The sequence below is a fragment of the Mus caroli genome, chromosome 4 (genome assembly GCF_900094665.2).
Source record: "Mus caroli chromosome 4, CAROLI_EIJ_v1.1, whole genome shotgun sequence".
In the NCBI taxonomy this organism is placed as follows: domain Eukaryota; kingdom Metazoa; phylum Chordata; class Mammalia; order Rodentia; family Muridae; genus Mus; species Mus caroli.
In genome coordinates, this window is record NC_034573.1 from 87,165,530 (window position 1) to 87,180,798 (window position 15,269).

General features: G+C 38.5%; 1 protein-coding gene across 5 annotated transcripts in view; it reads right to left on the reverse strand.

Moving 5' to 3' along the window:
- Window positions 1–4,076: 4,076 nt before the first annotated feature.
- Mysm1 (Myb like, SWIRM and MPN domains 1) overlaps window positions 4,077–15,269 on the reverse strand; it is a 33,985-nt gene continuing 22,792 nt past the window's right edge. For 4 of the 5 annotated variants that reach the window (XM_021160769.2, XM_029476118.1, XM_029476117.1 and 1 more), the window contains exons 13-20: window positions 13,246–13,300; window positions 12,872–12,922; window positions 12,215–12,289; window positions 11,536–11,724; window positions 10,284–10,416; window positions 7,631–7,736; window positions 7,403–7,460; window positions 4,078–6,407 (exon numbers count right to left, since the gene is read on the reverse strand). In XM_021160769.2, coding sequence (XP_021016428.1) covers window positions 6,249–6,407; window positions 7,403–7,460; window positions 7,631–7,736; window positions 10,284–10,416; window positions 11,536–11,724; window positions 12,215–12,289; window positions 12,872–12,922; window positions 13,246–13,300 — 826 coding nt within the window. In that variant the 3' untranslated portion in view covers window positions 4,078–6,248. Of the gene's footprint in view, window positions 6,408–7,402; window positions 7,461–7,630; window positions 7,737–10,283; window positions 10,417–11,535; window positions 11,725–12,214; window positions 12,290–12,871; window positions 12,923–13,245; window positions 13,301–15,269 lie in introns of all 5 variants that reach the window. The other variant, XM_029476116.1, reaches the window with a different exon arrangement.

The window sequence follows — 15,269 nt, forward strand, 5'->3', positions numbered from 1 at the left end:
CACATGGCCATGGCCGTCCTTTCTTTCTACCTTCTCTTTTCCTCTCTGCCTTACTACAATAAAGCTCTAAAGCCAGAGACTGTCCCTGAGCGGTGTCTGACCTCCCACCAGAAGGCCTTCCTGAGCTCCAGCCACCAACCAGACCAAGGACTCTTGCCAGTGTGGGAACCATGCCCCCTCTCTCCCTGCCCTCTCCTCCCTTTGGCCCCAGGGTTGACCGAGCTGCCCCGGGGGCCATTTTGTTCTCAGCTCTTCTGCGGTATCCAGCGGTGATCGGGTTGCCCGAGACTGAGAATCTGTTACCTAGGACTGCCCCTTGTCCACCCCCCCCCCGCAGGCTGGGTCCATAGCTTCCCACAGCCAGACACCCACCTGGGGCCACGTGGAGAGCTGCAGTAGTCTTCCACCTCCGCCTGCCCAGAGCACCGGAACTCTGGAGGGACGAGGGGTTTTCTCCCACTCGCTTTATCCCCCCAGGCTGGGCACCCAACACAAAGCAGATGCCTTTACCTACTACCTCACTGGCCTCTACTTTCTATTTTCTGTAACTTAAAATTTAGTGGGCTGGTTCTATGTTGCTTTCGCAATTATCATTTTCATATACCCTCGTCTCCAATCAAAATATTTTTTCTAACATCCAGTTATGCTAAGGCTACTTCCAACATCTCCTAAACATCACATGATCAACTCCTGCCATTTCTTCTAAAGGCACTCATTTCACAGCTTCGAGTCCAGAGGATTCTCCCCACCACCATTCTACCTGTCACTTGTCTATTTTATATCCAACTACTGCTTGTATTACATTTCTCACTTAGCAGATTCTTGTAGAAAGAAGGTACAGTTTCCCTGACGGTGAGCAGTGTAAGAGATGGGTCAGCGAACCCTGGCTGAATGAATGTGGCTGTGGGATAGGAATGTTCCTGGACATTTGAACCCTTGGTCTCCATTGGTGGACCAGTTTGGGAATGATTAGCAGGCAGAACCTTGTGGGAGGAGGTGACACAGAAGAGTAGGCCTTACAGCTTCCAAAGCCTTTCTCTTTCTCTGCTTTCTGCTTGGGAATAGGGTGTCAAAGGTCCCAGCTACTGCTCCAATGCCATGCGTAACTGCCTGCTGCCATACTCCCTGATATGGACCCTCTGGATCCAAGTGTGAACCCCAAATTAAATGCTCTCTTTTGTAAGTTGCCTTGGTCATGATGTTTTGTTACAGCAATAGCACGGTAACTAAGTGCCTTCTTTCTGTAATTCAATAACATTATTGCTAATAATTTACAAAGACATCAAAAACTACCTGTTTTATTTTCAACATTTGCTTACATTGAATTGACAGCATGATCACTACAAGATAATACGTCAAAGCTTAAAAACTGGTATTTTTAATATGCCACAAGTAGGTATGGAAAAATGAGTTTATATTTTTGGAAAACATAATTTTACAAATATTGATATTTACAATATTCTTTAATGTAGATATATACAACATAACATTTAAATGTATAAAATAGTTTTAAGTCATTATATGCTGTTATAGAACACTGTAAATGCATAGTGAAAAAATTCACAAAACTGTTAATATTGTGGGAAAATAGCAACAAGTTCATAAACTGTCATGCAATATCTTATATACAACACAACTGTATAAATCAACTCCAATCTACACATTTAAAGGCAATATAAAAGACTCATCTACATAAATCATGCTAAAATCTAATTACAACTTTAGTACTCATATGCTGAAGCAGATAATCTTTCTGTTTTTTTGTTTGTTTGTTTGTTTTTTGTTTCTGAGACAAGGTTTCTCTGTATAGCCCTGGATGTCCTGGAACTCACTTTGTAGACCAGGCTGGCCTCGAACTCAGAAATTCGCCTGCCTCTGCCTCCTGAGTGCTGGGATTAAAGGCGTACGCCCCAAGCCCAGCTTTGTTTTGTCTTGTTTTTGTTTTATTTTTAAGACAGGGTCTTACTATGTAGTCCTGTTCCAGGCTAACCTTGAACTCTGGAGAGCTCCCTGCCTCTGCCACTGAGGTCTGGGATTAAAGGTGTGCACCACCACGCAGGCCTCAATTTTTTGATAATATATACACCGGAAATATGAATTTATTGAATTCCTGATAAGCTACTAGGAACCCTCAGACACAACAAAGCAGGTTATTTTCCCTGGAACGCACATGAATATATGACAGAAACAGCAAAGGACAAAAATAAAAGCTATGCAGATGCTGTGAATTAATTTCAGCTTTAAAGTTTAGTTTCATTTAGAACCTTTTAAGTTCCTCTTGGATGCTTTTATTTCCTCCTGATTTGGTGGGGGCAGCAAGGGAATAAGGTAGAAGAGATAACAGAAAACAAAGTTACAGGAAATGAAAGCATGCATGAGACTTTTTCAGAAAAGGTCAGGAAATAATAATCTAAGGATATTACATTATTCTGATTTTTCTGGATACATTATAAGATATATTGTCATAAGAGCTAAATACAAAACTAGAGATGCAGTTCTAGAGATCAAGTTTCTTCGTTAAGTTTGTTAATGCTAACACAGACCATGTTCATCAGAATGTGTGTGCTCTTCTTGTGCTTCTGTGTAGGTGCTTTCCTCTATGAGTGTCATGTGACACCAGATTAAGTGCCTTGCTAAGTACTACTTGCTGGTAAGTAGAAAAGGGAAATTTGGGTGGCCACCTCTCCTGCTGAGAAACCAACATGGGATGTCTGCCAGTGAACTTCAAGTGTGTCCACAAGCAGGTGGCCAATTGGGTGTCTTCAGTTGGCACAGAGCAGAGACAGAGCGGAAGCGTGCACAGGTTTTGTTGGCTTCTCCAGCACCTTCCTTCCTTCCGTCAGGACTCAGCAGTGTACGTGGGAAAAGGTAAAAAAAAGAGCAGTAGGACAGCTTAGGCTGGAATGCTGAGGCTGCCGCTTTCTCTGTCCTGAGAAACGAAGAGGCTAAAGGTGCTTCCAGTCTGCATGCTACCAACCTCACCTACCCAAGCCCGAGAGGAACATTCTGTGGAGAAGCCTGGACCAATGCTAAACAATAAATGACTGCAGACATTTTCTGAATGGGTCTGTTTAATTACTTTCAATGAATGATATAAAGCTCTTGTACCTATGAGCTGTGAGAATGGATGACTAGATGAATATGAGGGTTTCACAGAAAAGGGAAGAAAGGTACCTCATCCTGTGAGGTGGCCCACAAGCTGTAAAAGTGCACAACCAAAATAAAATTCCTATCCACTGATTTCTAACTACTGCATCTCCGCCTCCCATGGATGATCTAAGCCATACTGAGTTCTGGCTAGGATCGGAAGGACGAAGTTCAGATGTCCAGGCTTGTGACAGGAGGACCTGCAGTGCTCCTGGCTGGAGTGAAACAAACACCTGAGTGGTGGTAAGGGATGGAGAACATGTTCTGCATATTTCCAACAACCCTCTCAGAATATAAACCATTCATCAGGTACAGTCTCAAATTCTCAGAATTTTGAAGGGTGTATAACAAACATTTTACTTAATTTCATTAGGAAAAATAATTCAACTTTTAGATTAAGGGAATATTTTAATCCAAAATGTGAATACTGTCATGTTATACAAACACAATTATAAAATGTAATTTTAAATTCTATATGGAAGAGGTCAAAGTGAGCTAAAGTGCTTGGTGCCTAAAACCTCATGAGCATTGAGCAGGTGGCCAAACCAACTCCAAGACTGGGGGCTCCTAGCCATTTAAAAGGAGTGGAGAAGAAGGGCCAAGGTTAAACAATGGCCAGCGAGTTTTACTTTACTGGTCTTGTTTCACTGATTTTGCTTTCTTGAGTATTAGTTTTGAAGAACAGTAAGTCTAGTATAAGACAAGTACTATTATTAAGTGTCCTTAACCATGTCAGAATAAGAGACAAAATTTAAGCTCAATTTACATTTTTATGCACCAATAAAAACAGAACCCAGGATGAAGAGACTCAGGCATCGCTGGTCCTCCACTTCTGCAAACACTGTTGGGAAGGGCTCGGGCTCTCTCTCTCTCTCTCTCTCTCTCTCTCTCTCTCTCTCTCTCTCTCTCTCTCTCTCCCCTCCTCCCCCCCTCCCTCCCTCCCTTTCATGAACTTCTGTGTTACATGTCCCCTCAAGTTCCAGACTCATCTGTGCTTCTTTAAGGTCTTGGCTCTAACTAGTCTCAGGAGGCCTAGGTTGGCAGAGGGGCCACCTACAGCTGCCAGAGCATGTAGACACTAGGACAAGAGAAGAGAAGGCAGCACAGAGAACAGACAGGAAACAAAGGCAGACAAACAATAACTCTGAATATTCTGAATTTATGCTGTTAAAAACTGGTTAAGAATCTGATTTCTATGTAAAATATTTCCTCAACAGTAGGTTTGAGATATTTGCACTTTGTATATATTTCACTGTATTTAAAAATATTTCATAAGATAAATTACAAATATATTCTACAATCAGAAAATAGTTGTATTTTCTCAATAGTTGCTTAAAAACTTCTGTTCTCAAGGCCCTACACTCTGACTATTGGCACCCGTTGGGTCCTTACAATGTATAGCTCAGGGTAGTGAATACCCTTAACCACTGGCGTGTGTAAAGTCCAGATTTGAGAAAGAACTTTTTAAAATTCAACAACATTCTAGGAAAATTTCAAGAAAGTAAATTATCATCCATTTCAGGTCTGTGCCAACAGCTATGAAGAGACAGGTGAAGAGGAAGGGAAACAGAAAGGAATGAATTAATTGCTACTGACTTTTGTAGCCTTGTGTGCTTGAAGAGACACCAAGTGATAGAATTCAGCTCTTTGAATCTCAATTGATGAGTTTAGAGAGCTGAGCGTGGAGCGAGGCCCCTTACCAAAGTTTGAGCAGATTAGGTTGAGAGCTCAGGATTCCTGATTTTTGCTCTGGAGTCCTTGCACTTCCAGACTTCAAGAGGATTTTACAAAGTATGTTTCATTCTTCGTATTAAATGTACAGAGGGAAATGGAAAAACTGCTGGTTCTCTTTTAAAGCTACACATTAATTCTGCAACTACCCGATCTTATAAAGTTCCAAAGGTGCAGCCTAACAAGCCAGCAGATAAATCAGATTAGGAGCAACACTCAGGCTGGATTAGCCTCAGCTACATAAAACAAACTTGGCTAGAGAAAGCAAACGCCTTCTCTTCAAATCACAGTGCCCAAATCAGATTCAGGTCACCTACAACTGCAGTCATTCCATCCAGTGCTGCCTCCTCCTTTGGCTACAACTACAGCAAAAAAATGAAAACTCTAAACTCACATTCAGTTTCAATATAACAAAACTGTCGCTAATAAGAAGGCCTGGACAGGGTCAAACACCAGTTCTCCAGCTAGCAGAAATATTCACTAATACTTACATGAACAATTTGAATTTTACATGAAAAAAGTTTACTTTTCATATTCAGCAAGTACATGAAACTGTGTTAAGCTATGTAAAATACCAGATGGCATTTTTTTTCCTATTATAATTAATATGTGACTCATTTTTCTCTTTCTCCTGACAGTAGGGAAAAAAGCTAGGTTGAGGGCTACATTACCAAGTCTAGTTCAATGACATTTTGTCACATGCTACTGCAATTGGACAGAGTTGGAGCTAATTATTTCCCTTGTGAAATTCATTTAAACATTTAAGTCGCCAAGGAGGCTGACTGTCCTATAGTATAGTGTACACAGTAAGACTGAAGCAGACACCGCTGACTGAAAATTGGTTCTTCTCCCCTTTGGACTCCTGTCTGAATATTACTAAGGATGTCCCCTTTTGCTGTGTTGGCATGTTGTTATATTTATTAGTCAGTAGTTCTCAACCCCATTAATGTTTCACACCTAGGCTGCAACATCCAAATAACACACACACACACACACACACACACACACACACAATCTCACCACCAGAACATATGGGAAGAAAGTGTGTCTAATGAGATGCCAAAGTGAGAAACACACTCCCTCTGGGAAAAAGCGAAGCTCGGTCATATCTCCTAGTTATCAAGCTGCACAACCATGAGGCAGAGCAGAGCTCAAGCTTTCATGCCCACTGCACAGCTTAGCATAGGCAGGGCTCTACCACTCTTGATTACCACTATGAGAACAAGGGCTCTCTCTTCCTTCTCACATTATCTATGTGAGAAAGTTTAGAGTTTTATGGATTAAAAGAAAAAAAACATAATTTATATTGCTTTAAAATCTCAATTATTTACAGTAGCATGCCAAGATTAGAACATCTTACTTTAAAATAATTACATGAACAATTCCTTTGTACTGTCCTCTTCTGCCAGTCCATTCTCTTCCTTGCTTTTGTAATTGGAAAGGAACAGATTTTCTATTTGAGTCAAGAACTCCTCAGCGATGAAGCAATTGGCTACTTTGCTCAGTGTTTTCCTTAGACACTCCAAAAGCTAGTATAAAAGAAAAGCTTTATATTTAGTATTAAGAGGGCTTGCATAACTGTCACTATTTCTTTTTAAACCTCAGATTTCTTAATACTCAAATGAGAAACACTGTCCTCACAAATCTCAGATGAGGGCACTGGAATCACTGTTGAAGGTACATTTAGCTCCCTAACAACTCCGCAGGAAATAAACCATGCGCAAGGAATTCACCTTACTTTGTACATATCTGTGATTTTGGCCCTCTTAGCAGTTACATTTACAGAGGCAAATTATCTCTAAAGTTTTAAAAGCAAACAACACAAAAACAAAGCACGTAAGCCTGTGGGTTTAGAGATGAAGCACAGTGCCCAGACAGAGTGCAAGGTTCAAATCGAAACCCACCACAACCAAAGGAACAAACGAGCACTAAGTACATAGTGCGTGGGCAGTTTTTTGGGGATGCACACATTGGTCTTTCAATAGTATATAGAAAAAAGCAGCAGAAAGAACTTAGGAAATTTAATTTTTGGGATTATTTCCAAAAGACTAAATAAACTAAAATAAAAGACTAAATAAAACAAACCAAAGATGTTAATTAACAATCTATTCATCTTAATCAGAAGTAGAAAAAAAATTCTAAACCTTTAGAATTTTCAAGTACAAAGTTAGAACAAAATGACCGTTTAAATTCAAATTACATTTATACTATATTTCTTAAAAACAAGTGACCATTACAGTTCAAAGGGAAACAGGGTACTTATAAAGTTTAAAAAAAATAATAAAATGTGCTTCACTGTACACAATAATAACCTGTTGAGCAATATATCAGTTAACACTAACAAATGCATTCTAAAAGAGAATTATTTCTATGTATACGCTTAGTCAGTATAACACACTAATTTTACAAAGTGAATCAATAATGGAAAAATTGGAAATATATCCACAGAACAGTGGGAAACACAGCAAGATGACCAGCTTTGGAATCTGAATAATGGAACCAATTAAAAATTAAGGCAACTTACTTTCTGCAGACAAGTTAGGTCAGAATCCCGGCGAAAGATTCTATCCATGGGGATGCTGCTACAGGAAGAAATTTGAGAAGCAACTGATGAGATAAATATAACAATTGGCTGTGAAATAAGCTATCAATAATTTCAGACACCAGTATCCTATTATTAATCTAGGCTTTGCTTTCTCTGATTCAAGAGAGAGACTGCCAATGTGGTGTTATCACAAACCTCAGCACATACCTATTAGAAAGCCTGTATTTTTCGATTATCCATCTTGTCTTTTCAAATACTAATTCCCACTGAGGTTCTTCTAACATCTGTTGTACTTCAAATTTGTAAGGTAAACCTAGACAAGTTTAAAGAGAAACATTTTCATCAACTATTTCTCCAGTCCCCTTCTGATTAAAATTCTCTTCAGCGTTTTTAGATTACAGCTTGGTAGGCTCTTTGAACACACTGAGTGTGCATCGAATGTTTACTGCCTGACTATATTTGCCCCTCTACGCATGTTTATGCTAAGCTATTACTAATAATGAAAAGTAAACAGTGCCCCTTTTCTGATTGCTCTGTAGAAAGGCATGATGTCCTCTCAGTTATCTTCCAAGCCAAGAATCTTCTGAGCAGTAGAGGCAGTGTCAGTGCCAACCTGGGACTGCTCTCAGCAGTGCAAGGCATCTTTAGAACAAGTCATCAAGCCAGTGACAATGCTACATCAGCAGGTGGCATTCTTATCTGAAAACTGAGAAGACACCAGGCCTGACTAGGAGGACAATGGCACTTTCCCAAGGAAACAAAGGCCAGCCTAACTATCAATATACAAAAAAGAGGTTTGGGAGAGGAAAGAAACAGCAAGCCTAAGGATAACTAGAGCTCTTTTCATTTCTCAGATCTCCTCTCCTCTCTTCTTATTTCTCTCATTGCAAGTGAAGAGCAATGACATAGTACGGGGTCACTGAGCAAGTCTGCCTTGGTGAGGACAACACCTGGCATACCTGGATTACCTACAGAGCACAGCTGCCAGCTACAGTAACTACCTACTGAAGCCCTGGTGCATGCTACAATCCTTTCAAGTACTGACTCTGTAAGCAAGGTAATTTTGTTCCTCATTAACAGAAGATATCAGAGGCAAATGAGAGTGTAAGTCCAACAAAATAAATGGTGAATGTCAGAACCAGGATATAAAAACAGTTGAATAATTCCTATTCTTAATTAATGTTGAAAGTGGGAATAAATACTACAGGGTAGGGCTGACAAAAGACATTACATGTATAGATAAACCGTACTTAACTACGTAGTGTGGTTAAAAAAAAGGCACCTAAGTAAAAACAGCCTTTCATTCAGAATATTTTTATCCACCAAGGTATCAGATAACTAATCAATATGTATATTTTGTAACTGATCAAAGTTCAGAAAATGCTTAGCTATCAAAGACATTCTAAAGTAGAGCCTGGGTTAGAAGTAGGGAAGTACAGTCATCTCAAAGCTTCTAGACAACCTCAACTCTTGTCCCAGATGGGTTCTAAAAAATGCAAAGCAAATGACTCGAAGATCACAGCCTGAGTTATATTCTAAATAAAATACTGTTCTGCATATTTTGCCTATTATTTTGGTTGCTTCATTATTAATTCATTTTGGTCAGGAGCAGAATTACATACATTTTAAATTATTAAATTATAATACTTAAAGGTAAGTCACATGTACCCAGTATCAACTAACTGTATTAGAAATGACTAGAATAGAGAGGATCATGATCAAAACTCAGAAGACTGAGATGCGACTTAAAGAAAAGGCAAGTTTATTGTGATGCTTTCTTTTATAACCTTTATATATTTGAGTTAAGTTGAAAAATTATGTGTATTATGTGCTGTACTCAGTAGGGCATTCTGGACTACTACTGATATTATTATTCATTCAATAAAATTTCAGTGCTGACTAGTTGGTACTAGGAATACAAAAACAATAAATAAATTTCATTAAGAGACATAGGCAGAAAAAACACTGCAGATCAACAGGAGTGAGAAGACTTTATGAAGTGGAGGACACTAAAGAAGATTAAGGATAAAGAGAAATTAAATTAAGCAAACATTCATTTAGAATCCACTGTACACCAGGCTCTGTGCTAGAAACTGGAGAGAAAACCAAGTATAGTACAGCATGTATGACAAAGATGTTCTGATTCAATGGGACGGGAACACTGCAAGTCCCTATCACACACAACTATACACAGAGAAAATCTGAGTCTCCAACTACTTTCTTTCCACCAACGTTCCCTCCCTGCCTTTCTTAGTCTGCTGTATTAATTCCTATGTAGACAGAGCTGACTGGGACAACCACAAGGAGGCACACAGGAGACACACATCCCAGAGAAATCAAGTTGGGTAATGGGCTATGCCAAACTAATTCTTTCTTAAGACAGATGGGATTAAGGGAATATGAAGTCAGTATGTCTTTGGGAAGCCTAATATCCTGGGAGGTAATAGAAAGCTGGGGTTATGGTTTTGTTTTTTCTTTATTTACATGGCATAGCAGGGAAAGCAAGACTGCATTTATGAAACTATTTTCATGATATGAGAACTATGTTTAATGTACTACAATGTCTCCAGTGCCCAGTATATATACACTGCTTATGCATGTGATGTTTATAGTGCCCAGAATGTATAGCCTGTGAACACAGTGCTCAGTATATACACTGCCTGCTCTAACATTGCTCTACATTTTTTCCTTTTATTTAAGGCCACAGTAACACTAGGATGAAAGGAAAGAGGCTAATTTAACTAGGTGGCATCCATCAAGTCCTTGGCTGATTCACAATCTATCTCATTAAATAGTTTTACAGTTCTAAGTTCTTTCATTTGAGAATAGAGATAGCAAGAACTTATTGCTGAAAACTTACGGTAGGTACCATCAGGGCTAACTTCTTCACTTATAACCAAGCAGGTTATCTGGGAATATGGTAAAGGATTACTTCGATTATATGGACTAACAATCATTCCAATGAATTTTGCTCCTCCTCTGGAGAAGTAACTCTGCAATGATAAGAGAACTATAATTAATTTCAACTATCAATGCAATACACAGCTAACTGGAGAAAAGAAAACAAAAAGGGGCCCCATCCAAACAGCAGCAACTCAATGAAATGCCTTAAGTATTATTTTCAGGCCCAAAGTCTTTTGCTTTTCACCAGAAATGATCTTTAAAAACTACATGCAGCATGACTGGGGGGATGGCTTAGTATATAATAGTAGTTGCTATGCAAGCAGGAGGAACAGGACTCACCTATGCAGAATGCACATAATAAACCTGGTATAGAGTTATACGGACATGTAACCTATAGCCTTAGTGCTGGGGACGGACAGGGAGGAAGATGGGGAGACAGGGCACTGCTGAGTACCAGCCTGGCTACAGGTTCAATGAGAAATCCCATCTCAAGGGAATAAAATGCAAAGTGACAGGACACTGAATGTTCTCCTCTGGCTCATGTGCAAGCACATAGGAGTGTGCACCTCACCAAACACACATATATAGAAAGTTGAAAACAAAAGGCAGCAAAAGGTCTCACGTATATAAGTTAGGTATGTTGGTATGTATCTATTACAGTACTCCAGAGGTCAAGATAGAATTACCACACGTTCCAGACTAGCAAAGGCTACAGAGTAATAGTCATTGTCAAACAAAATGAAGCAAGTACTACAAATGTGTTCACATGCCATAATGTGACATCATTAGACTATAATTCTTATTAACATGGCAATAACTTACAAATAGCTACCTACATAGAAAATACACATTAAACATAAAATTGAATAAAAACAAAACTTTTTTTTCCCCAAGAGAGGTATCAATGCTTTTAGCTACTACAGTTACAAGTCCTGTCCTATTGCATATTGTCAGTTTTTAAAGGCTCTAGAAGTCTGTCTAAACCAAAACAACAACAACAACAACAACAACAACCCTGTTTATACTCAACTGCTGACCTTCCAAATGCTTACTAATGTAATTTCATGGAAAAAAGCAAATTATTTCAAAACTGCAGATGCAAAGAATGTTAGAATTGTAAAGCTAAAAGTAATAATGTTATTCCATAGAAATCAACAAGAGGATGTGTAATAATTTACAAAATGTAGGTTGTAACACTACAAACACACCTGGTATTTGGCTTGTGTGTCAATATCTCGTAAAGATGGATTAGGATCAAATGCAGGATGAGAATGGTACCAGCCAATGACACTGTAGCCTCTAAGAGCCAAGGTTTCTGAGGCCTGTGTCTGTGATACAGGATCCATCTCACACTGCAGTCCTGTACTCAGACTGTTACATGGTTCTGCTGCACAGACCTGTAAAAGATTGTTCTTGAAGGATTATAGTGAAACCAACTGTATTACTTGCCAAATAAATTAAACTCCCAAAGTGTAACTGTAGGCTAGGACTTTAGCTAGCACTTTCTAATCTAAAAGGCATGATAATGGTTAGTTTTCCAGATGCCTAAATGTTGCATTTTCAACAGTTCCTATTACATATGAAAATAATTTCAGCAGAATGATGAATATCAGTTTTTCCCCATCAGACTAGCATATATTCCTTCCCTTAGTTGTAGCTTTTCTCTGGTGAAGGTAGCGTGTAGCCAAGGCTGCAGCGTCCTTTCCCTCTGATAGAAGACAGATGCTCAGTATATGGAATGCTAAGTCATTTCTGAACATATAACTTTCTATACTTGCATACTCTCACACATAAAGATATCAATCAATATTTTCATTATATTTTCTAAATTCTATAAAATATTTGGTATAGCAGCTGGTAACTGAAATGTTTTAAAAGAAGACTTACTTCAAGGATCTTATCAGCTTCTGAGTATCTTCCTCCTAGAAGCCCAATCACCTCTGCCATAGACACGTGGGCGTGCTAAAGGGAACATGAGGGCAGACTCAGACCACATCTACAACACAGCTCCCAAGTCAATCCCCCTCACTATCATGGAATACTGTGTCAGTGCAGTGACTACTGCTCTGAAGGAGAGGCACTGCAGGGAGCTGCAGTGGGCATAGACTTCAGGCCCTTCCTGTTGCCTAAGAGGCTTGGGAAGGTGGAGCTTTTTCACTTAACAAATCTGCATTCTAGGGACACAAGTAAGTCACTATAGAACCTCCTGTAGAAAACCAACACTAGCACACACAATTGGTAGAGGTGTCTGTCTGCAGTTACTAAGAACAAACACGGAGCCTCTGCATTTTAGACATGGTAGAGTTCTGGTCATCTACCGGACAGCAGGCATTGGTATTACAATATGGTAAATGATTAATAATGGTAGTCAGTTGGCAAAACTCATATCAATTCATTTTGTTCTAAACTATGGAAATATACAATTGTCTGGCCTTTCTTCAAAAGAAAATTTCAATTTCTTGTAAAGAGAATACTTAACAAAAAAAAAACAAAAAAAACAAAAACAAAAACAAAAAGAAATAAAGTACACTGTGTTATGCTTACCAAATTCATTATTAAAAGTGCTTCTGCAGCTACTTTCACCTGAAATGGCTCCTGAAATATAAGGAGAAGGAAAGCATAAAGAGAGAGCTTTTCTTCTCCCTGATAGCAATACCCATCTTTTCTCCTTACCCACCCCTCCAAGGTCTCACCGTTCATCAAAGTCCAATGCAAACTAGATTTTAAAACACCTAAGCTTCAAAGCCCCAGCAGCAAACTACTCTCTTTCCTCTCATTTTCTGCCTGACTCATTTACCAGATCCTTAATATAGCCTGCCATGTCCAATTCATTTATATACATGCCTCATACACAGAGATAAAGGGTATTTCCCATCCAATTGGAGCATTATTTATAAGCAGTTATTGATAATAAGTACCTGCTTTTCTTCACTGAAAAAATTACAAGGTATCAATTGGAAAGGATCAAGTGAGCTGAAAGAGAAAAAAATTAATATAATCTCAAGAAGACTGAGAAAAAGTATTAATCATTAATTAGAAAAATTAGCAATAATATAAATCCAAACTTTTGCCTGAAGGAAAACTATTAGACCAGGAGAATCCCTTATAAGGTATTAGATGTGCTTTTAGATCTGATAGAAAGCAGGAAATTAATATTTTTTTAGCAACCAAATGTTTATGATAAACAAGAACAGCTGACAAGAGATAATAACACTGCAGTGAAAGAACTGTTTCCCTGACATGAGACCCAACAGAAAGTTCAAGTAAGAAGTTTCTCATAAAAGCTGGTCAGGTTGAGTGTTATGATGTATGCCTTTAATCCCACTAATCAGGAGGCAGAGGTTAGCCTGGTCTCTCAGTGAGCTCTAGGCCAACCAGGGATTATATATTGAGACTGTCTCGAAAGGAAGACATGCACACACCAACACTATCATAATAGATCCACTACAATGGAGATTCAATAAATGCTTTTTAAATTATTGAGTAACAAGTCTGCTAAACTAATGTAAAAAGAAAGCCCTATATTATTTCAAAATGTAAAGAAATGGAGAGGAGAAAGAATCTAAGCAAGGGTAGATTTAAAAGCATGTTTGGAACCAGAAAGAAACACTAAGAAAGGTTTGACCACTAAAAACAGCGCAACAATTTTTAAAATTTATTAATTTTTTAGATTTATAAAATTTTGCTTTATGTGTCTCAGTATTTTGCCTGGATGCAGGTCTATAAGTTTGTATGTGCCTGGTGTCCATAACAGTCTGAAGAGAATGTCAGGTTCCCTGGAGCTGGATTAATGGACAGTTGTGAGTCACCGTGGGTGCTGGGAACTGAACCTTATCTCCATGTACTGAAACAATGTTTATAGAAAGAAAATCAATCAGAAATATTTCTATTAAGACAACTTGGATTCCCAACTGACAAGAGCAATCTGTGAGGGTACTTTGTCTTATTAGGCTTATGCCCCAGGGCCCAAAACATGCAGAATTTAAAAATAAAAATAAAAGAATAAAGATCTTTAAACTAATTTAAAAGTGGATAAAAACCAACAACACAAAATGACAACCCCCTCCCCCGCTCCTACAAGGTTTATGAGCTGGAGAAATGGCTTGGAGGCCAAGAGGCCTAGATGCTCTTCCAGAAGACCAAGGTTTGACTGTTAGTACCCACACAGTCCTCACAACCATCCTAACTCCAGTTCCAGGGATCCAGCAGATTCCTATAGCTGTCAAGGCTATCAGGCATGCACTTACACATAAAAACAAATAAAATCAAACGAAAAATAACAATGCAGACTGAGATGGAGTGGGAATGTATAAATGTTGAAGAGTGAATAGACTGATGTCTCTGAATTTAACCTGCACAGACAGGAGCAGGCTATTGTTTCCTGAAGGGCTGCGGAACATGGAGGATCAGAAAGCTAGAGAGACAGACAATGGACGGAACACAAGAGTAGATATTGCAAACAGATGCATTAGAAACTGAATACCAGTCAAAGTCTAGAAAAGCAAAGGTGACTAATATTAACGTGCCATGAAAAATAAACATTACAAGTAAACTGCACAGAAATTTTTAGTGGGAATGCTCTATTGAAAACGAGACACTACAAATTGTAAATCTGATTTTTAAGCAAGATATATATGATTTGTGTATGAAACTGTGTTAAAGTATATTAGATGACTAAACAATGATATACAAGGCTTATTCCAGCAGACCTTTTTATTTGGTGATCAATAGGAGAAATAGTACCTTTATTTATACTAAGTTGCTAAATTGCTAAATCAATCAATCAATCAATCAATCAATCAATCAATCAATGCTAAAAGCACAAAGCTGAGAAAACCATGCATCGATTTAAAAGGTTCCTGGAAACACAGAATAATTTAAAAATCACAATAAATCAAAGTCTCACATTTAGATCCAGAATATTAACTGTCTAAACATTGTA